This window comes from Calidris pugnax, unplaced genomic scaffold, assembly GCF_001431845.1.
Source record: "Calidris pugnax isolate Ruff unplaced genomic scaffold, ASM143184v1 scaffold103, whole genome shotgun sequence".
Lineage (NCBI taxonomy): Eukaryota > Metazoa > Chordata > Aves > Charadriiformes > Scolopacidae > Calidris > Calidris pugnax.
Genome location: NW_015090990.1, coordinates 11,648,942 through 11,671,822, shown reverse-complemented (window position 1 = coordinate 11,671,822; position 22,881 = coordinate 11,648,942). Strand labels below are relative to the sequence as shown.

General features: G+C 34.8%; 1 protein-coding gene across 3 annotated transcripts in view; it reads left to right on the top strand.

Annotated features, from left to right (window-relative positions):
• SESTD1 (SEC14 and spectrin domain containing 1) overlaps positions 1-22,881 on the top strand; it is a 53,630-nt gene that overhangs the window by 18,544 nt on the left and 12,205 nt on the right. For 2 of the 3 annotated variants that reach the window (XM_014954619.1, XM_014954621.1), the window contains 7 exons: positions 581-671; positions 2,687-2,800; positions 14,314-14,427; positions 15,702-15,799; positions 16,477-16,532; positions 18,958-19,169; positions 22,309-22,431. In XM_014954619.1, the coding sequence (XP_014810105.1) occupies positions 581-671; positions 2,687-2,800; positions 14,314-14,427; positions 15,702-15,799; positions 16,477-16,532; positions 18,958-19,169; positions 22,309-22,431 (808 nt within the window). The remainder of the gene's footprint in view (positions 1-580; positions 672-2,686; positions 2,801-14,313; positions 14,428-15,701; positions 15,800-16,476; positions 16,533-18,957; positions 19,170-22,308; positions 22,432-22,881) is intronic. The other variant, XM_014954622.1, reaches the window with a different exon arrangement.

The following is a 22,881-nucleotide window of genomic DNA, read 5'->3' as shown; positions in this document are numbered from 1 at the left end:
GTTTTTGATTTTTGTTGTTGTTGTAATAACACAGGCTCAAACCTTATTAGAAAAGATGATGTCTTTCTTGTAGATCCCTATGCAAAGACTCTGTCCTTGTAGAGGCTTTTTGTGCACTGCAATTTCTAGGCTTTTTGTTCAGGAAAGAAATTTAAGCATGGACATGCATCAAATGATAGGTAGCTCTAGCCTCAAATCTGCACCAATTCACAAGTAATCTCTTAAGAAACTGACATCCCTTTCTCTTCCTTACAAAACTGTAGATCAGCCTCTTCTTTCTAAAGATTTTGGGAAGTTTACAATTTATGAAACCTTTTCATACTTGCTAAAGTTTAAATAAATGCTTGAATTAAGAAATACACTTCAGTACTACTGAAAAACTGTTATTTGGGATATCTATTAATATGCTTCAGTATTAAAATAGAAAGTTATTTCTAAATGAGTAAACTTAAGGTTTATAAGACAGTGCTTTTGTAAGTAAAAAAGCTATGTAGTTGTATTTTTCAGTAGAGTTGAAACCCAAAGTCATTGTGTTTCATGTTCATGAATTTTATTTTCTCTAAATGTTTTCTTCTTTTAGTGAGAAGTGTAAAGCTAGAGGATTTACTGTGATAGTGGATGGCAGAAAATCTCAATGGAACGTGGTAAAGACAGTTGTGTTAATGCTACAGGTAAATAAATTCTTAGGTATTCATAGTTCATTGATTATTTTTATAGATGTGAATCCAACACCTGTCTTATTGTAGGGGCAGTAATCTCTTGAGAAATAGAGAATTTGTGGCCTTTTAAAATTACAAAAATGTAGTTCTGTGCAGAAAGAAACATTGTGAAAAACAGATGATACACCTTGCTCAAGTGAGGGACAAGTTCATTATGTACTGCACACAATTGTAGACCTTATTCTAAAACAGAGTTTTAGTTTAAAAAATAAATACATTCTTGGTGTCGTCAACTGTGAGTAGTAGGAATGTCTGCAGGGGAACACTGATAATGCAGCTGAGTAGGTTCTCATGCAATGTGCTGTAGTATTTTGTTTCCATTGTAATTTTCTGTAACTGATTTTGTTGTGGATAATAGACATAATCACAAATTATATTCTGGATGCTATACAAAGCAGCAGAAGAAAAAAATAATTGCCAATTCCCAATTAAAGAAACTTAATAACAATTTATTATTTTAGCTTTTCGGAACAATGGGTTTACAATAAAGTCTTGTTTCTACTAAATAGTAAAGGTTATTTTCTGGTCTTCACTGGTCAAAGAAAATAAGTGATAGAGCATTCTGAATAGATGAAAGAATTTGGACTACTGCCTTTCTTATTGCAAAGATGACTTCTCTTTTTCAGAGCAGCTTTCCTCTCAGAATTACATGAAGCCTCACAAAATGTGTCAAATACAAATAATTTCATTTTTTTGTCCTGCTGTCTTGTTGTTGCTCTTGGGTTTTTAAGTCTGTTTCAAGGTGTCTTTCACCTATTCTTGACTAAGATGACATTCCTATTAATAGAGTTACAGTAATTAGATCCACTATGTTCTGATTATGATCTTGACTGACGTTCCACTTCAGCTAGCATGCAGTTGTGACATTTAATGGGAACTTCAGCTAGTGGGGAAGGTAGCTATTTGCTCATGCTCAGATTTCACTGGCATCCTGTCAGTACAATTCCTGCCAGTGTGAAGCCTGCAGAAACATGAGTTGCACATCTGTATCTTTAATTTGATAAGGAAACAGTGAAGACGATTTTCCTAGGTAAACTAATCACTTGAGCAGGCCACTTGAGATTTCTCTCTGTTTGGGGACATGTAATTCTCAGAGGTGCTGTTTGGTCATCAATCAGACACTTCTGTGTTAAAAATACTGTCTACCTTTAAATATTTTTTGCATATTCATTACAATGATAAAAGAATGAACTATCTTTTTTTTTTCAGTGCTGTGATTGCTAAGTTGGATGTATTTAACTTTTTCAAAATTATATTTTTATTAATAAAACAAGGTATTGAAGAGAATTCCAAGGGAATGTGTCACCTTTATGTCAGTGCTGTGATTATCTACCTGTTGGTTATTAGTATAGCTGATGACTTGGGAGTAATCAAGAATCTTTGTTCCTTGTTCTACATTCAGTGTAACAACATAAAATCAACTTGGTAGCTGAAATTACTGGTTTAGGCTGAGGAATGTTTTCCTAGTAATACTTGTATGAATTAATATGCTGAAATGTTAATGTTAAGTATATAAGGATATACTCTTTTCACAGGTGATTTAATAACAATGTATGCAACTGTTTCTAAATTTGTGATTACTGTTTCATTCTACATAGCAAATGACATTGGTAGAAAGCCTTGTTCTTGAAATATTTTTGTAATGAAATACCATAAATAAAGTCTAGCCAATAACTCATGGTGTTCTATACTGATATAGCATGAACTAATAGTTATGCCTCAGGACTAGGAGTGAAGAAATGAGATTTTCTTTTCAGTTCTGACATGATTTTGCTATGAAATTTAGTGCAATCTACTACAAAGCAGGATGGAACCAATGTGTGACATAGATGCAGGAGACTTATTTTAATTTCTGTCTGTAAATTTCAAGTTCTTGAAGAGATGATGACATGTAAATGGAATTCAGTTCTGTGTGAAATGAAGGCTTAATCTTGAATGTTTTGCTTATTTTTTCATTTGTTTTTCAGAACGTTGTTCCAGCTGAGGTGTCACTTGTTTGTGTAGTAAAGCCAGATGAATTTTGGGATAAGAAGGTTACACATTTCTGCTTTTGGAAAGAGAAAGATAGACTTGGCTTTGAGGTATGTAGAACTTTGGTCTACTTCAGTCAAAAATACCATTTCTGGAATATTAGAATAATTGGATGAAAATTAATGTCTCTTTAAAATAGTTATAGTCCAGCTGCTTTGTGGGTAGCCTTAACAAACCATTACAGCCTTTAACTTTTTCCCACTTTAATAATAATATTAAATGAAGGGGGTCTCAAATTAGAAATGTGTGGCATTTTATCTTTGTCCACTAAGAGGATAAAGTTGTTTGATACATAGAGTGGATGTTTGGAGTAAGAAATTGTTGTACAAGGCTTAGTGTGATGTTTTTTTTTTTTTTTATTAGTCTTCTATAATAGGCTGTAGAAATGCAGGTTGTATGGTTTCACTAAATCAGTAATAAAGATTTTGAAGAATATCTTGTTGTTGCATGCATCTTCTTTCATTTTTTGAGTTCTTTGACATTATTAACAAAGGTTATAGGTCCCTTCAGTTTGCCAATACAAGCTGATATTTTTCATAGTTGGTGAGGCAGAGTTTACAAGAGATTACACACTAATGTTAGCAGTTCTAATCTTTTACCTTTTTAGGAGGTTAATGGAAACCTCAATTTTCCCTATTTTTAGAAAATTATCTATATCATCAATCTTTCCAATCATTTCTGAAGCTAATCTTGTTTGAACTACAGCAGGCTTGCTGTGCTCACCAAATACTAAAATGTCTACTTGTTTTGTACAACAAAGCTCTTGGCGTCTTTTTTGTGAAAAAGACTGAATAGAAAAGCATTTTGCAGCCTTGGCCATAGCTGTGTAATTCTTTCTGATGGTAAGATTATAACATTTTTCAATACTTCTGTAGAAAACTTAGTTCAGGGAAAATAGTAATTGGAAGGTGGCAGCTGGAAGGTTATGTAATTGCTAAATAATATAAATCTAAAGACTCTATTGTCCAGATATAATGCTGTTAGTTCATATGAATTTTGACTTGTTAAGTTTTGTATCAGACTACACTTAGAATAGGTGGCTTCACTTTAGGAAACAATTCCTGCATGTGAAAGTGCTCTGAAGGAGTGTGGGGGTAAGGGGTAAGATTCCTATTTTCAATCAGATAACAAAACTCTTTTTAATTTAAATCTGCTTTAAGATTCCTTTTACTACAGTACTTCATTTTTTTGTAATCTCCGTTAGAGTCTTATAAGTAAGGAAATCCTGCACGTTTGCCTTGAGATTGTTTATCTTACAGATGAAGATCATATTTTCTTTTTGAGTGATTCTTTAAAGACAGATTTGAGAAGTAGCCCAAATTCAACAGAACAATCCAAAGAATCTCCGAACAGCCTCTTGTGTGTTTGAAAGTCTGCAACCAGCAAGATATTCACTAATAAAGGTAGTGAAGTCCATGAAATTTTGCCACTGGAAGTGGTTCCAACTATGATAATCTTGTGACTTGCATTACAGTTAAACTGTCTTGGATTTCACAGATGTCTGTCTGTCCCTTCACCTGAATCCTTTGAAGGGGACTCATAGAGAGGTGTGGTCAAAGTATATTCCCATCTTGAAATTCAGCACGTAGCAGCTCAGTCATAGCTTCTTTAATCAAAAACATGAGTGTGGTGGTGTCTACCTTTTATAAACTAGCCTATTGTTTGGAGCACATCCAAGATGAAAATTGAAGAAGAGACTGAACCAACCATCTGTACTCAAAAGGAAGATATTAGAGCTTGTGTTTAGAAAGCAGCTTCTGTTTGCAATATTCAGTTTCACACAGGTACTTTAAGGACATTGGGTAAGCACCAAAGTCCAGAGAGTGGCAGTAAGAAAGGTGAACCCCCTTATTTAGCAGTCCCTACTGTCTGATTTAGGCTTTCTTTTCCCATCTGCACACCTGTAAATACGGTCCTTGGACAAGTTCAGTAAGATTTTGAAGTTGTATTATAAAATAACTTTATACAGTAGTTGTTACTGTATACATCATGGTATTGCCAGTTTAGAAATTAATCTTCTAGAAGATTCTTCTTGCATTTTTCTTTAATATAACTCAGCTAGAATCTATTTCTAGACAAATTAGCAGAAAGCCCACAGAAAATATGTTCACAAAGCAGGGGTAATTTTACATGGCTACGATAATAAAAGTATTTTAAGGTGTGACTTTAAGGATTTGCTAATAGTCATTAAATGATAATTCTGTAATGAAATTTAGTAAGCTTAATAATTTTCTGAAGCACATTTTGTGTCGATGATGTAAGCATTGTTGGCGTAGACCACTGGAGTTGCGCAACTATTTTGGTTTCTGTTTCTAAGCTACTTTTTTCATTACTGAATCATAAACATTTCTCCCTGACCTTAAATTTTTATCTAAGCTTCTCTTAATTGTTCTGAAGTTTTAGGAAGAGGAAAATAAAGTATTACAGATGCATTTCATGTAGGTATCTATCAGGTGTCAATTATAAGGAAATGATGTATCATTTTACAAGAAAAATAGTAATAGCATTTAAATACAGCAGCTGCTTCCTAGGCAGGATGAAAACTTCAGATTTGTTCCATAATCCCTCCTTCTATCTTGTTTTGATGAATGGGCAGATCAGAAGTTTGTATGAGTAGAGGATATAACAACAGGTAATTGCTGAATTCTTATCTTGGTTGATAGCTGTTTGCTTTTGAGTTTCCCTTCCACCTAACTTAAAAGCACTGAAAGAGGGTGCTACTGCTTCAAGCGTGAGGGGCTGCCCCATCAGCTTTGGGGCAATTGTCATCTGACTGTGGTTGGATAATGGTGTAGAGTTGCTATAGATGTTTCTGAAGAGGCTGTGTGATACCACCCTGGCTCATGGCTTTTGCGTATATCTTGCATGGTTTTGGGTTTGTTTTGTTTTCTGTGCAATAACTCATATTTTTAAATGTTGTTGTTCATTAAAAGACAGAAAGTTGAGGGAACAGTAGGAAAAATCTTTTGCTTTCCCAGGTAATGAGTATTGCCATTGGGAAGCCTTTACTCTTCACCATTCATTAACTTTTGGTTATCTGTTACTTGGTTGTGATTAGGAAAACTGGCTCAGTAAAAATGACCCACCTTCTCTGTGCTCCAAATAATATTTGCATTAGAGACAGTAGGAGGTCTTTGCTGTGTTCCTGATGTGGGTGCAGAGCACTGATAAGGCTGTGGAAGCCTCTTAACTCATACATAAATCCACAGCTGCACAATTGTATACTACCGGCAGTAAAAAAACAAAGCAACACCCAACTTGTGTTTTGGATCATGGGTTAGATTTGGATAACTATTTGGAAAATTCAAGGTTGCTTTTGCACCAATGAAGTGAATATGATATAAAAATTGAAATGAAGGTATGAAATGTTTATTCACTTGAGCGTAATGTAATTTTGTTTGAAGTGAATGCTGTGTAACGGTGATTTCTAATGGGGCATCGCATCTACCTCCTATTTGTTGCTACCTGATCTTTTAATACCTTAATATTGCTGCATGAAGCCTTTAATCACAATGCTTGCCTTTCTGTTCAAAGGCAGAGGTCCTCTGCTTCAGAGTGAGATGTGGTGATTATGAGTTGCAAAGCACTGAAAGTAAATGTGGGAATTGAGATCAAACGGCTACTGGGTGGATAAATACAAAGAGGTGGGCTGATTCAGCTGAGTAAAAGCGTATATCCTTATTCTGTTTATTATTAGGGTTGGTCTTGGACCTGCCTCAGGTCAGTTCCAATTCATCCTCCAGCAGAGCTTTACTCTGTCCCTTTATTTGTCCCTATAATGCTTATTAGCAACCAGTTCATGTGTTCACTAAAGCAATTTTTTTTTTCTGGTCTCCTGTGCTTCATAATAGGAGAGTTGTCTTAATAATTGCTCCAGGAGTGTCTTTCAGCTGAAATGTTGTGTATATTACACTGTAATACTTAATACTATTAATATTTTTAGATGAATGAAGAATAGGGTTTGACCATAACAATTTGCAACTGTGTTTTGAGGTTCTGGGAGGTGGTGGTTTTTTACTTTTTTATTAATATGTTCCACATAGTGATGTGAAAAAAATTATTCTTAGTAGCTGTAGTGCGTTGTATTTGATTGTGAGCTTTTCATATGGAGATAACTAGGATAACTGGAGGAGAATGTGTACCATAAAAGTGGAAGAAATGTACAAGTTTGTACACAGTGCAAAATTGCATACAGACTGGTGAGAATTTTTTTTTTTTTGCATATGCCATTCATTTAAGGGACTGGGAAGAAAAATAATCTCTGATTTAGGTAAAAAATGCTTCATGCTTGCACTGTACCAGCTAACAACTGTAAGTCTCTAGTAATAGCGTCAGAAATTTCTTATGATGATGTATTGGCAGAATCCGGTCTGGAAAATCTCAAGTCTCTAATGTCACGTCATCAATATACAGAGGAGCACAGAAACCTAAACCCCACTTTTTTTCTGTGAAAATATCCTACATATCAACCTGTTTATCGTCCATATACTTGCATATAAGAATTTCTCTGAAAGAAATATTGTCTAACTGGCTTGCTTTTTCCACATTGTATAGCTGAAAAATATCTAGTAAGATCTTGTTGTTTGTTTATAAGTGTAGGAACTGTTTAAGAAGATAACTGGAAACGGTAAATCCAATGTGACAATTTTTCCTATCATTCAAGTAAAGTAACTCTTCTCTGTCTACCTAAATCAGGGTACATACCTGAGTAGATAATTATCTTCTTTAGACTAACAGTCTTTATTCTGAAAGTGATTAAATACCTGTTACATGGTTATAGCAATCCTTAATGTTCCAAAAGGTAAAATCCCTAGCCCAAACTCTTTTATATATGCTTTGCTTTTTTTTCATGCCATTAAAACACACTGTGGTCCAGAACTTCTACTGTGTTACTACAAGGGGGTTTTACACTATTCTTGTCTTTTGAAATTAGTTATTGTTACTACATGTCTCTGTATCTTAGCTCTAAGTATTCTATGTGGAAATTAATTATGGCACAATCATTCTCAATTTACCTTTTAAGAATAATGCTAATAAGCAGAGTATTGCTCCACAGAAAGAAGAATGAATAATGCTTTGTAGGATATCTTTAATTTTTGTATCGGGTCTTCTCAGCGATTTAATACTGAGGCACCAAAGCACGTAGCTTTTATGGACTTGCCCAAAAATACATATAGGAGTTCCATTTTTTGTATCAAAATGATGCTGATTTAAATGCATCTCTCCTTTCATCTGTATATATCTTTGTTGCTGTATATATCTTTTTTACTGGAGGCAGTAGGTCCTTTCTTTTAAAAAAACCTGGGCCAAATCAGGGAATTTTCCCTGTGGAGCTGGAGTACGTAAGCCTGCATTTACGTCACGTTCTAAATTCAGTTCTAAAGAAGGGTGTGTTGGAAAATACAAGAGTGTGTGTGCCTATTAGCCTCTTCTCCAGGATGGAAAAAGATAGCGTGCTAATTATTATCATGAGCCCTGGAGGGGAAGGTGAGTGAGTGGGCAAAACTGTGAGTGCTGGAAAGTGAGGGAGACAGTTACTGGGAGCGGAGTTGACAGTTTTGTCTAGTACATATCTAGGTTCTGATAGCTGCTCTTGGGTTTCTAGTATGCCAGATTTCTGTGTGGTGCTAGCCAGATAAATATTTAATTTGTGTTTCTCAGTATAATGTTAAATCAAATCATCATTGTACAGATTAGTGTCCCATATTAACAAATAACTCTCTATCCTACTTGGTGTTTAATCAAATAGTGTTTTCAAAAAAAAGGACTGAAATAATATTTATCATCAAACAATGGGATTCTTCTCCTCGGAAGAGGAAGTCTCTACAGCTCCGTGGCAATGAATCACTGTCAGACCAGATATATGGGCAGCTATATTTTGTCTGTTAAAAGTGTCATAGATGTTCTTGAAAAATCACCAGGAAAACAGTTGAGGCTGTATTTGAATTTTTCCAGCAGCTGAATATGCTGGAGAATAAGCACAGCTAACTTTCAAAAAAGCAAATGGTAAAGATGAATCTGACTGTGCTTTACAAAACAATTGTGATTCACACTTAATTTTAAAAAGAAAAAAAAAGTTGCTGTTTTTTATACAAAAGCTGCCTTCAGTGTAGTGTGAAAAATAAACATAGACGTTCTTCGATTTGGATTTCTGCAGAGGCTGAAGTGCAGACTTATTCTTGCAAAATCTCTGCCTTGTCCGTTGAAGTTTTCCTTGTATTTTTCCAAAGCTGTTTGGACATGTAAGCCACTAGCATAACAAATCATCAAGAATCAATCCACTGAGAAAACAGCTTTAATACTGAGCCCAAAGGATTTTATCAAGAGTCAGCATTTTATACCTATCACCCAGGCTGTGAGAGGGGAAGAGCTGTCTGGGCTTCGCAGTGTTTCTTGGCAGAATTTTTGGGAAATGAACAAACCCCCCCCTACTTAAGGCCTGTTCGAATGAGTATTTTAGGAATAACAGATTCTTATTTTCCGGTAAACAAATTATAAAAGTATTAAATGTTTTGATGCTGGCTTATTAAAATTAGTAAATGAGGCAGTGATGTTTTCTTCATATTGAGTAAATATCATAATATACTCTTAGAGTAGCTACGTTTATAGTCAGTTACATTGTAATTGTTACAACAAATTGTAACATAATTTTAACATTATTATTCTGTGCATAAGCATTCTTGTCATTAGTTGCATTTCTGTCACTTTTGCATAACATCAAACAGGTAGTACTGTCTATAATATATATTCTATTAGTCTTAGAGTCTTTTTCTAAAGTTGCATCTAGTTTTATGACTAACATCACTTGGTACTCACATGGTCATGAGGTTTACTTAAAATAAGTGAGAAACTGTGGCACGTGTTAGTAATGCACTTTCAGCCCACATAAACTTCCCATATTTGCTGCCAGGTGCCATATTTGAGCACCTGGTAAGAAATCTTGCAAAGAATTGCGAACTTGGTCAGACTTTCTGGATGTTGGATATGACATTGCTTGGAGCATAAAAAAAGCTAAGGAGAAAAACCCACGAAAAACCCAAAACAACAAGAAAACAAACAAACCCCATAAAAATAAAAAAGCCCAAAACAAAACCAAATCCAAACTAACAAATTATAAATAACATTGATATGTGTATGCAATTCATTCTCTTATCTTCATAAATGATTGTGTCCGGATTGGCTTTTTTCTGTGAAATTTGATGTATTTTTAGGTTTACAGTGTTGTGTAATTGTCAGTTAGTAATCAATACTTTTTCTAAGAGATGATGCCAATTATTCCTTTAAACTAAATCTGTTTTTTAGCACCTTTTTATTCCTGAGATCAAAAATAGGATTTATTCCCCTTATTATGCTTCTGTACCTATTTCCCAGTATAAAGCTTTTGCTCTGATAATAGATGTAGAATAGTACCATCCAATTTGTTTGGATAATCTTCGTCATTTATCTCAGAACTGGGACACATTACTCATGGATACCAAGCTATGAATATTAATGCAGATATCTACTTCTCTTAGGAGATCATATGCTTAGACTTCACTTGTTTAAATTTTGTATTCTTAGGGGATGTGTGTTGTGTTCTTTTGGAAAGTAACTGCTCCTTTTTAGATTCAGCAGTATGGCTGCTGTGATACTACACACTTTAAAAAAAGGAAAAAAAAAGTCTCGTTACTGAAATTTTACACCATCTTGTCTGCCAGTAGCTCCTGGTTTGACTCTTGACATTTGTCTTAAAGAGCTCTTTCATTTCTTCCCTGAAGTAAGTTAGTTCAGATGAATGTTTTTAACATTTTGGGGGCACATTTACATGTCCTGTTGAATATCCAGAATTCCCCTCTGATCTTGACATCTGCTTCTCTCTTGTTGCAGATGATCAATCAAAATAATTGCAAAAATCAGCAAACGATGTAGAGAGAGAGGTCAGCTTTGTACAAACAGTATTTGGAGCTTTGCTATTCTGAAAGATAAGTGTTAGTGGCACTGTTGCATGGATCCAAATCATATTACTAGAAAAAAAAAAACCCACAAAAATGTAGTCTCACTCCTGAGAAATAAGGAAATTTTGCAGTTGAAGCTTAAGACTTTGCAGTACATGGGGTTTTGGGTTTTTTTGGCAGTTATTTAAAAGGTTGTTTTGATTTTTTTCAAAAATAATAAACTTCTGCCAAAGCACTGTTCTGAGTTATTTCTGCTAAGGCTTTCACAATGTTTTAGGAGGCCAATATTGTAGAAAGCAAGTTTGCTGATTAGAGTAGAGCAATGATAAGAGCTGCTACAATTCTTCTAGGTTTTAAAAAGAACTGCATGCAGATAATGATGATGGGGACTCTGGTCAGTAGTAAACAGGGCATATTTGAAATCTGCTACCACTGTCACCTTATTAGCTGTCACTGTTTTCAGAAATGGCTGGATCAAGTTGGAAGGGAAGCAAAGATCTATAGAATCATAGAATGGTCCAGGCCAGAAGGGACCGCCAAAGGTCATCTAGTTCAGCCTCCCCATAGTCAGGAGGGACACCCCCAACTAGACCAGGTTGCCCAGGGCCTTGTTGACCCTCCCCTTGAATATCTCCAGGGATGGGGCCTCAACCACCTCCCTGGGCAACCTGTTCCAGTGCTCCACCACCCTCATAGTAAAGAACTTGTTCCTAATATCCAATCTAAATCTGCCCTTTCCCAACTTAAAGCCATTGCCTCTTGATTATTATTTTTTTAGATATATTATTATTATATATATTATTATGCATCTAAGGATTCAATTATTTATAGGTTTTTTCTTAACCATCTGTTCAGGTCTATTCGTTTCTCCCTCAGGAAATTTAAGCTGTTCACTTTAACATCCTGTTCTAGTCTGCTGTCCAAGGGCTTATACTTTGGATTAGGAAAAATTTTTTTTTCCTGGAGTCAATAAAATAAAATAACTCTGAAAAAAGGGAAAAGAAATTGGTCCAGTTGCAAGCAAACAGTGGGATATTTCTATTTTTATAACTGTAAGTGGTCTTCATTTGTACCTCTGTCTTATCCAATAGAAAGACATCACCATTCTCTTCACATAGGGAGGAGAAACTCAAGGTGTTCTCTGTAGTTAGTGGTCTAGTGCAGTTTGGTAATGATTTTAGAGGGAAGGATGACAAATAATTTTAAGTATGCTGTTAATAAAGTATTAAACTAGTGAGGAGTTTGAAGAGCCTGTGTGACTAAAAGCTTTGAGAAGCACAATAGACAATATGTGGAAGTATGACATTCAAATGCAAAGGTGGAATGCTCATTCATAAATGAAAACTTTTTTCAGGATGTGGTAGTTTGACATTTATTTTCACAAAAGGTTAAAGACAATTATTGTGATTGGATTTTGAAAAGTTTTAGCAATTTGTGACAGCAAAAGTGTGCATGCTATAGGTGCTGAAGTTAAAGTAGAATTTATATCTCTAAAAGGGAAGTGTCTTCTCCCTGTGCAAAATCACACCTACAGTTTTTCAATGTTTTTTTTTTCTTTGGCTGTTTGTCTATGTTCTTATGGTCCGTTAATCTATAGTAGCTGACTAAAACAATATTTCAGAAGCTTCAGAGGGCAAAATGTAGTTTTGACACCTAGAAATACCAGTTACTAACTGAAAGCATATGGAGGTTGTTACAATAGCACTGCTACTAATCTAGGTCTAGAACCTTGTGGGGTGATTTTTTTTTTTGGTCAGAGGATTGTTTTGTCATACAGCTAATACATTTGTTACCTGCAGGCTTTGCTTCACAGGAAAAAACTTTTTTTTTTTTTTTTTTTTTTTTAAAATGTTTCCCTGGTACAATTTGTAAAGCATGTCCCTTGCCTGCTGAACTTCCTGAAGGGATCTCAGTTTAAAAAAAAATAAATCAGAAGTAAGTGGTCTCAGTGCAATCTGTCCATTTTTTTTTGGGTCATTTGGTTTGGTGTTTTGTTGTTTGTTTTTTTTGTTTTTAAAACTGGTATTTCAGTGATGTGAACCAGCTGCCCTATTTAGATTAGTTTCCATACCAAAGTGTCCTGAATGGGTAAATTAATTTTATCCTTTTTTATGAACTCACGGAGGTGAAAACAGAATGTAAAAATGACCTAAAATATAAATGTGTACCTAAAAAAGGAAGAAGAAAGGCTTTTTTTTTTTTTTTTTTTTTTGTTTTCTTGGACCTATTCTCTGGCGTTTGGGCTGGTTACTGGCTTTACTTAAACTACAAGCTAATTCCACTTATGGTAGCTACGTCCCATTAAGAACACAGGAGAATAGCCTATGTTTGCTGAATGTTGCTGGGAGATATTCCTTTACATATTAAATACTATATCATTTGTTTGGAACTACTCTGGATTCTTTAGTTGTAAGAATTGAAAAATCACAGAATAATTCCAATTGGAAAGGACCTCAGGAGGTCTCTATTCCAACTTCCTGCTCAAAGCAGGATCATCTATGAGTTTAGAGCACGTTACTCAGGGCTTTATACATTCAGGCCTCGAAAAACTGCCAACTATGGAGACCAATTGTTGTTGACTTGAATGGCTTTTGGTCTCAAGACCCATCTCAGAAACACCATATTTTCATCAATGATTTGGTGTATTAAATTGGCTTAGTGATCTAAACAGGTCTGAACTATCCTGAAGCAGTGGAAGACAAAACCCTTGAGGTAATTTTAAGGAAAAAAGCTGTAAGTTTAGGGTGGGTTTTCTGTCTTCCAGTGTCTGCACAACACAGAGCTGGACTAGCAGTAAAAGGTTCTTTCCAGTTGCCTCTTTCTGCATATCCTTGTCCCCTGCAAGAATATTTGCATGATTTTATGGTTTCTCAAAATTGTCTGTTTGTGTTTTTTTTCTTTCTAGTTATATATTGCCAATATGTCTGCTTCCATAGAGAGATTTAGAGACTTTTGTTTTTCCATAGGAATTATTCCAGGCTTAGCACATTGTGCATCAAAGCAACCTGTGCTGCCAAATTTTGGTTTAGGCTTATATGAATAAGGCTTAGCCAGGAGCCTCTAGAATACAGAAATGAAGGGAAGAATTTAGTCTTCTGACTAGCAGTAGACCTGTGTTTTCCTTTATTTCCTGAAGTAGTTAGAAAGAGTACAGCTGATCCAACTCTTACTGAGCATGTTTGGACAGCAAATGTAGGCATTTAACTTTTATGGCATAAACTCACCTCTGGGACTAGAAGTATTGCAAGAGAGTGATAAAAATACTAAGTGCTTTGCAATATGATATCCTGCTACTATATTTCGTTAAAAATAGATCGTGTGGTATGTGACTTAATCAAGAAGTATCAGCTACCACCTAGAAAACAGATATCTAAGAAACATATTTCTTTTTCCTATGGCAAATAGACGAGGTGGTACAGATGATGCTTTTACAGGCTTATATGTGAGATACATGCTGCACAGCAAAATTACCTGTCTGGTTTAGGCCCACGTTAATTGCAACCAGCCATACTTTATTTAAACATTATGCAGTAAAAGGGTCACTTTCTCTGAATCACAGTTCTCAGGTACTTAAGGGAAAATTTAAGCATTACTTACAAGTGTACCTAAAATTTCTTTTATTGTTGCAGGTTATTTTAGTATCTGCCAACAAGCTGACTCGATATATAGAGCCATGCCAACTAACAGAAGATTTTGGAGGAACTCTCACCTATGATCACATGGATTGGTTGAATAAGAGGCTGGTTAGTTTTCTTGTTTTCTTTCTCTTTTTTTTTAAAATGTCCCATTATTTTTTTTATTTGTGTATAAACCGCTAAGTGTGTAGAAACTGTCATATGTGTAGTAGTGCAGTTCAAATGCATGAATAGTCTTATGATAACTAACACTGGATTTGCTCAAGGGTTGATAAAGTTAGCGTTGAACCAAGTAGTTCCTTAATGAAGCTCTCTAGTAGACCCTCACTCTAGAATCATAGAATGGTTTGGATTGGAAGGGACCTCAAAGATCACCTTGTTCCAATCCCCTGCCATGAAAGAAAAGCCTGAATTTATGGTATAGTCATTACAAAGGGAAATCGTTTGGCTGCTGATAGGAGAAATCGAAAACAAGGAGGAAATACTTGGACTCTGCAATCTTCCAGGGTTATCTCTTAGGCCTTGGCTCCTACACTGAAACCTCTCCCAGTGCAGTTTCCCCAGTAAATACAGAGATGCAGTCAACGTCTAGGAGCAAATACACAACAAATTCATTAATAGATACAAATTGTTTAAGCAACTGTTGGTGCACATAGCACTCCAGAGTGTTTTTAATTGGTTCTTCAGAGATAATTGTTTTTCTGTTACTGAATTTTTTTTCAGTTACTGAAACTGAATTTTCAAAAAAATATTTAATCTTCAAAGAAACAGTGTGTTCCTTTCCCATGCAATGTATTCTTAAAATGTGTTTCTCGATCTAGGATCTCCAGTCTGACTGTACAGGACTGCTACAATCTATTATTTATTATCTTATATAATGAAAGAAACTGATAAGGATATTTCTATATAATATATCTTTCTTTTATCTTAGTTATTTATTACAATATAGCCCATATTAGCAGTGATTAAAAGCTGGAGTCTTCACAAAGTTGATAGTTTTAATCTAGTCAAGTGGGCTGTCAGATGCTTGTGTGACATGCCTAGCATTATTCTTAAGATTTACTTAAAGGCTTAAATGAAAATGTAGAATAAATATGTCCATGTAAACTTGCAGGTTTTGCAGAAATCTGTTTTTCAGTATTTAATTCAATCTGTCTTCACTATATTCAGTGCAACATATACTACCCACTAAGAAATCTTAGTGCTCCTTAGTGTTCCTTGAACAAAACTGTATTTTCTACTCTTTCTACCCTGCCACCTGAATGTTGGGAAATAATTACACTGTGTAGAGATTGAAATATTATTACAGAACTAGTGGATAAATTTGCGCTCATGCCTTCAATACTGCCACTTCAATTCTTAAATTAAAACTTGCCTTTTAGGTATTTGAAAAGTTCACAAAAGAATCGACATCCTTACTGGATGAGCTTGCTCTAATTAACAATGGAAGTGATAAAGGAAGTCAACAAGAAAAAGAGAGGTGTGTGATTTTTTGCTTTTTGGAATCAATGCTTCTGGATTATAAAATTTCATTGGAAATTCAAATGATATTGGAAGTGTGATATGCTGTAAATATTTCGAAACGTGTAAAGAAATTCTGAGAGTTTGTAATGTAGACTACAAAATTCATCTGTGTGTGTGTAGATAGCTGCTCATTTGGCTGTTGACTATATGCAGCTGCACTTCTGTTTTGATATGAGATTAAAAAAGCGAGGATTTCACTGAATGAGGAAACATACAGCTTCAGGTAGTAAAGGAAGTCAACAAGAAAAAGAGAGGTGTGTGATTTTTTGCTTTTTGGAATCAATGCTTCTGGATTATAAAATTTCATTGGAAATTCAAATGATATTGGAAGTGTGATATGCTGTAAATATTTCGAAACGTGTAAAGAAATTCTGAGAGTTTGTAATGTAGACTACAAAATTCATCTGTGTGTGTGTAGATAGCTGCTCATTTGGCTGTTGACTATATGCAGCTGCACTTCTGTTTTGATATGAGATTAAAAAAGCGAGGATTTCACTGAATGAGGAAAGAAACATACAGCTTCAGGTACCTCCTGCCTTAGTTGAAGTTTTTAGTGCTACTGTAATATAAATTATTAATAATGTTTGTTACTTGTTTATTATTATTAATGATGTTTTTGTTGTTTTGTTCAAGATCAATAGATTTGAACTTTCTTCCATCAGTTGATCCTGAGACAGTATTGCAGACAGGTATAGTAAGTCAAAAAATTTTAAAGTTGGTCAATAAACCTTATTCATTTCTAACCCCCAAATGAAAGTACAGAGGGCACAGTAACTATTTTAGCCATCTTCACAATATAATAAGCTTATCAATAAATGTCATCTTTGTTGGCTTAAAAAAAAGTGATGTCAACAAATAAATGGAAGAACTGCAAATGTGTCTTTTAAAATACGGTTTTTCATGATCTTGATAACATCTTTACGATATTACCATAATTAATACCTTTAATTTTGAGAATACATTGTTTCTTGATTATATCAGTGTGTTGGCCTTATAGAATGAATTTGTCTTGGTAGCCACCAAATGGTTACAATATAGATAGCATTTCCTACATGATTCTGATAATTTATGTCAGCCTGGTTCTGACCTGACCATTGGTAAAAGCAATGAATACCGTCTTCTGACTCTTTGCTGCTTAGATTCTCCCTTCAGCATTAAACAATTTGGGGTTTTTTGAATTGAAATCTTTTCTTAGGGTGAATTTCCTATGGAAAATAACATATAATAGACTGTTGATTTGGAATGGAAATTTGCTTAACAATTTGTGCCTTTGTAGAATAGGAAGTAATTCATAGCGTTAAGGTGGTGATCAGAGTCTGAGTGCTCAGAATCCTTATCTTACAGCCTCTTACAAACTAGTGTGTGGATCCCATGTAATATTTGCCACAGAGAACTACTGGCTTTATATGCCCTCTACATAAAATTTTACCTTATTTACATGTGTTTGAGTTAAAAGGTGAAATAATAGTTCCTTGCTGTGGTCTTTAAAGTTTTTAAAATATGAAGTGTCTGTAGACACTGGCACTAGGTTTTTAGTCTAATTGTGTATCGTCTAATAGTAAGATTTTTGTACAAAACAACATTTCAATTTGTTATAAGCAGATGGCTCCCAAGAGCATTAGTTTATATGCATTCTCTGTTTTCTTAATTATGGCATAATGAATTTTTTTTGAGCTGTGAAGTTTAATAACTTTCATTAAATCATGGAAGTTCCTAAGAGGCAACCTTTCTCTTTGATAGATTCACTGTATTGAAAGTTTGAGAATAAAAAATGAAACTCTCCCCAATTAAACTTTTCCATCTCTTAAGGGTAAATATGAATAAACTGCGGTTTTAGATAAAGTTTCTGTCTTCCATAGTTACAAGTACTGTTGCTTTCACAGGCTCCAAATCTACGTATGAAGTATAGTTCATAGAATTTTATAAGAATCTAGTTTTAAAAAAGAAGTTTTTCTATTGAAAATGTTAGTACTAACTTCTGAAACAATATAATAAAAATTCAAAATTATCCTAGTAGAGCTATGACTTGCAAAAACCTTTAAAGTCTTTGCTCTGCAGCTAATTGTGCCCATCTCTGTAGTACTACGAAAGATGTTTATTTCCATAGTATGGCAAAATGTATTTGAATTCTTAAGACACGTTCATTTCACAATAATATACGCTGAGAATTTAAAGCTGCTTGTTCCAATCTCCAAAGCCCTTGGCATTTTGATTGTCTAGATAATACCAGTTGAATTTAGAATCTATATTTCTGCATTTTCCCTGAGATATTACAATTGCTATCCTAGTTGTTAATTTTTTTTCTTTTATTGGACTTGCATGTTACTATTTTAAGACCTGCAGAACTGATGATGTGAAATTGGCAGATTTTCACTTTCATACCAATGTTTCTTTAGTGACCAATCACTGTTTTATTTGTTAACTTGTTCATTGAGCTTTTGGAGAACAAATTTGGTTTAGCGATGTTATGGTGTTTACCTCCTGAAAACTTTACCACAACTTAACAGTAACATTCTTCAAACAGTTTAAATAGAGGATTAAGCAATCAAAATGTACTGGTTTTGCATCTATGAAAGTCGTTATACAGATTCTGTACCCTGATATTGTGCTTAAGAGCACAAAGAAAAGAGTGAGAAAAGTGAGAAAAAATATTGATCAAAATACTTAGGATTCAGCTTCACACTTTCTATGAAATTTTTTACTTGCTATAAAAATCCTGAAAGATAAGAGATATTATATGCTCAGTTTTAGTGCTTCCAAATAATTCATTTAAGAATATGAATTGTTTGAGAGAAATACTTCAGATGCTACACAGTATTTTGAAGTAAACCAGAATACTTACAGTTGTTTTAGTCTCAGAATTGTGCCTTGCAATTGTTTCTCTACATTGATCAGTGCTATTGTTGATATGAATGTTAGTCACAGTATCTCCTTTATATATCTAAAATAAAATATATCATGTGATTTCTACCCTATGGTATGACAAATACAACCCCACAATTACTAGCTGCAAAAATGTACCACTGAATGGTCTAAAAGCAGGCATGATTACTAATAATTTTTTGCTTATCTTTTGAATCTAAATTAACCACATCATTATATGTATTCTTCAAGGTCATGAGTTACTATCTGAGTTACAACAGCGTCGGTTCAATGGTTCAGATGGAGGGGTATCCTGGTCTCCAATGGATGATGAACTACTTGCTCAGCCACAGGTCATGAAGCTACTGGACTCGCTCAGAGAGCAATATACCCGCTACCAGGAAGTCTGCAGGCAGCGTAGCAAGCGCACGCAGCTGGAGGAGATTCAGCAGAAGGTAATGCAGGTAAGCTTGGAGTTCTTGAATACTGTGAGCCAGTGGCTTGAGCTCAAGTCCCAGACTGTGTTTCTTACAAACCTAAGAATCAAGAGGTGAGAGCTTCATGTCTCCTTTCACTCCTCAAACTGCAGTGTGCTAGTTTCGCTGTGTGCTTTACATTGTGGCTATCACAGTAACTTTCTAAAGGTCACAATAAATTGGTTTGGTCCTTTGGAAACAGGCATGTAATTAGGACTTTAAACATTTTCTCAGCAGAGCCTCAGTAGAGAAAAATCAAGAAAATTGAATTAATTTATTCCTCTTGTGTTTATTACTTGAAATTAGATTTATATGTTTTCAAGCTTCTGTATAGTTTGAATATGCAGAAAATGAAATGGATATTGCTTTTAACCTTTCAGCATTGACATTTCTAATGCATGAGGAGTGCAAGTCAAGTACTTGTACAGTGTTCCAGGTATGTGAAAAGATAAAAAATAATCAACCTTGTTATTTCGAGCAGTGAAAATATAAATCTACTGAGGTAGATATTTTTCACTTACATAGTAGTTCAGATGGTTATAAAAAAAATTTTAAAAGCAAATGTTGTCTTTTGATATGTTGAGCTGGAAATAATAAAAATAAGTAAGAGCTGAAAATAGTACTACATAGAATGTATTAGCACAGCCGTGGATTTAATCAGGTGAGGGTTTTTTTAGTGTTAAAATTATAGTGGTTGAAAAAGATTTTCTGATTGAAACAAAATTTGTAATGTACTTTGGCAAATTGGCATTGTTAATGCAATTAAATAGACTTGTTTATTGGGATATCAGTTTCATTTTGCGGTATTTTTATTAGAATAGTTTTTTTGTTTCTCTGTTTACGCTATGGGTGCTACAACCTAAGTGAACTGAGTCTCAGTACACAGGAAAAACATGTTTTGCTGTTTTACTATGCTAATAAGTTTTATAAAGTGCATTTAAAATCTCTAAACGGCATGCAAATGTATGAGGAAAAACTTATTAAATCTAGAAATTGATTTAGTTTCCTTTTGGTTTACGGGAGAAGATTAGGCTGACAGAGAAAAGTAAGGAGAAATTGATGGGCTGGAGGAAACCAGTAGAGGCAAAGTGCTGTGGAATTTATTTTGCCAAAACAAACAGAAGTTGCAGTACAACATGCTTGCAGTAGTTTCATTTGGAATGGGAGTGTACATAGAAAGTTTTTCTCTTGTGTTGCTTTTTTTTAGTGTTTTGATTTCCTGCTAGCTTTCATTGCAGTTCACTCCTATTTCATTGTTTGTATAGCTGCTTATATTGCTAATCACTCTGGCCTGCTTTTGTGTTCCTGTTTCATTTTTCACTATTTGCTGCTTTTGCTCGCTGTGAAGTGCGTAGTTCTTAGTCCTGTCTAAAGCCCTCTTACCATAACGACCTCTCTTCCTTTGTACCTTTAATATCCTATGCCCTCTTTTTAACTACCACTCTCCTCTTCTGTTACACAGTTTTGTTTCCCATTCCTTCATCTTCCATTCTGCAGTGTAAAGCTGGCAATGATTTCCAGGCCTTTTCTGATAAGCAGTTCTGCTAAACAGACTACTAATGAGCAAGTCTGTATGGTATGTGATAAATTCTGGCTTTGTCCCTCTTCAGGCAGAGGTGGCACACAGTCACAGCAATGCAGTAGTTGCTGGGAACTGGTGGTGGGGAGGTGGTCTTGGTCAGAAAGGGCACTGCAAAGCAGTAGTCCTGCACCATGTTTCAGGCTTGCATAGAACTGTCATTTCCATATGTGAGGAAACACTGAAGCCACACTGGGGTTACAGAGGGACATCTGGGTGCCTTCACTTCCAGGGCCATTCCATATTTAACCAGAAACAGCTGTGCAGAGGTGCTGAGCACAACAGGAAGTTTCTCTTTAAACAAAAAGAACATAGAACTGTAAATTCTTAGTTTGTCCTAGAAATGATAAAAGTAAGGAAGATTCAGGGTGGTTCTGGAGCAAAGAATATATGCTCTGAATATATTCTTTGGATGGGGCTGGGGTGGTGAAAAAGAGGAATGGGAAGACACAGACATGATGGCTAAAAAGTGGGGTGAATCGAGTGACCTTCTGTAATGGTGATGGTCATTCTTCATTACTGTTGCAATGTCACCTAGCAGCACTAGGAAAATGATCCAATTAGTCCCTTTTTCATTTGTCTTTGTGGTTATGGTGTTACATTGTGTATTGTATTATACTTCCTGAAAAACTGTGTGAAGTTGTTCTGTCATCTTTGTTTAAACAAGAGTCACATTAAAGAAAGGAAGCTGGCTTCCTATGCTTTTTCATTAAGGTTCAGAATGTGGGGGTATTCCTGCATTTCCTTACCTCAGGACTTCATCCTGAAGTGTAAGTGACTGTTGCACTAGGTTTCATCACTACTGTCTCTGTTTTCTAGATATTTAAAAATTTATAATAAAATTTTGCCATAGATATCATCTGATAATTCAAATGTGTATAAGGAACCCAAAATTTGAGATACGCTGCTTTGCTTTGAATAATACCAACATAAAATGAAATATTTTCAAAATAATAATAATAAAAGAAATCCCATACGCTAGTCCAAAATTGTATTGGCATGACTCTGCAAAGATTTCTGCAAAGGAAATTGCATGAGATGTGGCCATTGAGACTGTAAGAGGCTTCTGTTACTTGAATAGAGCAGGTCGAAAGACATAAAAAGTACCTATCCTGCACTTCAGTGTTAATGTAGTCAACTAAATAAGGAGAAGACTCTCAGGTGGGAGACTGAATACAGCTGTGCATTGTCATTCACTTAGGCAAAAAAAATTCTTGAACGTGAGGTCTATTATCAAGAAAATTGTGTTTTAAGGTCTTTTATTGACAGATACAAAGTAACAATTATGTATGTGACAAGTCTTTTGCTAGCTGCCACCTGCTTTTGTGGAGCTTAAGCTTAAGGTTAATGAAAAGTAGTCTACTCAAAGCTTTTGAAGATGTGAATGGGTTCAACAAAAAAGACTTCTACGGATCCTAAGATTTTTTTTTTTTTCATAAATGTGTACTGACTTTGAAATATTTCTGCTTACGTTACAAAATTAGTTTTATACCTGTTTTGTGTAATTGATTTGCAACTTTATCTTTGTCATCTGTATCTTATTGACAGGTAGTCAATTGGCTTGAAGGACCTGGATCAGAACAGCTAAGAACCCAGTGGGGAATAGGTGATTCAATCAGAGCTTCCCAAGCTTTACAACAGAAACATGAAGAGATTGAGAGTCAGCACAGTGTGAGATTTTCCATACCTTTTTCAAGTAGCAAAATAATTCTAAGTACATGCAGTTATGAGCAATGTGTTTTGGTTATGAGTATCTAGGAATTTTGTATAGTGCATGATTTTACAGGTTACAGAGGAAAGTACCTGAACAGTTTAAGAACTTAATATGGTCATTATATGTACATGTTATTTATTTTGTTTTCCAGTATAGGAAAATACTGATTTCTATCTATAATTTTTCTTGGTTTTGTTATATTGCGGCTGTTCTTAAATTTTCATTTTGAGTTTGAGGAATAAATTTTCTTTTTCTTCTTTGCCAAAAATGGCTAGGAAGTCCTGTACTTCTCAGGTCAATGAGTTAATATTTTTGTCTTTATCAAACTACATTTACCAGTAACTGAAACTGGCTTAATGTTTTCATTAATCAAGACTTAAGATATGGTGTATGTACATAATGAAATC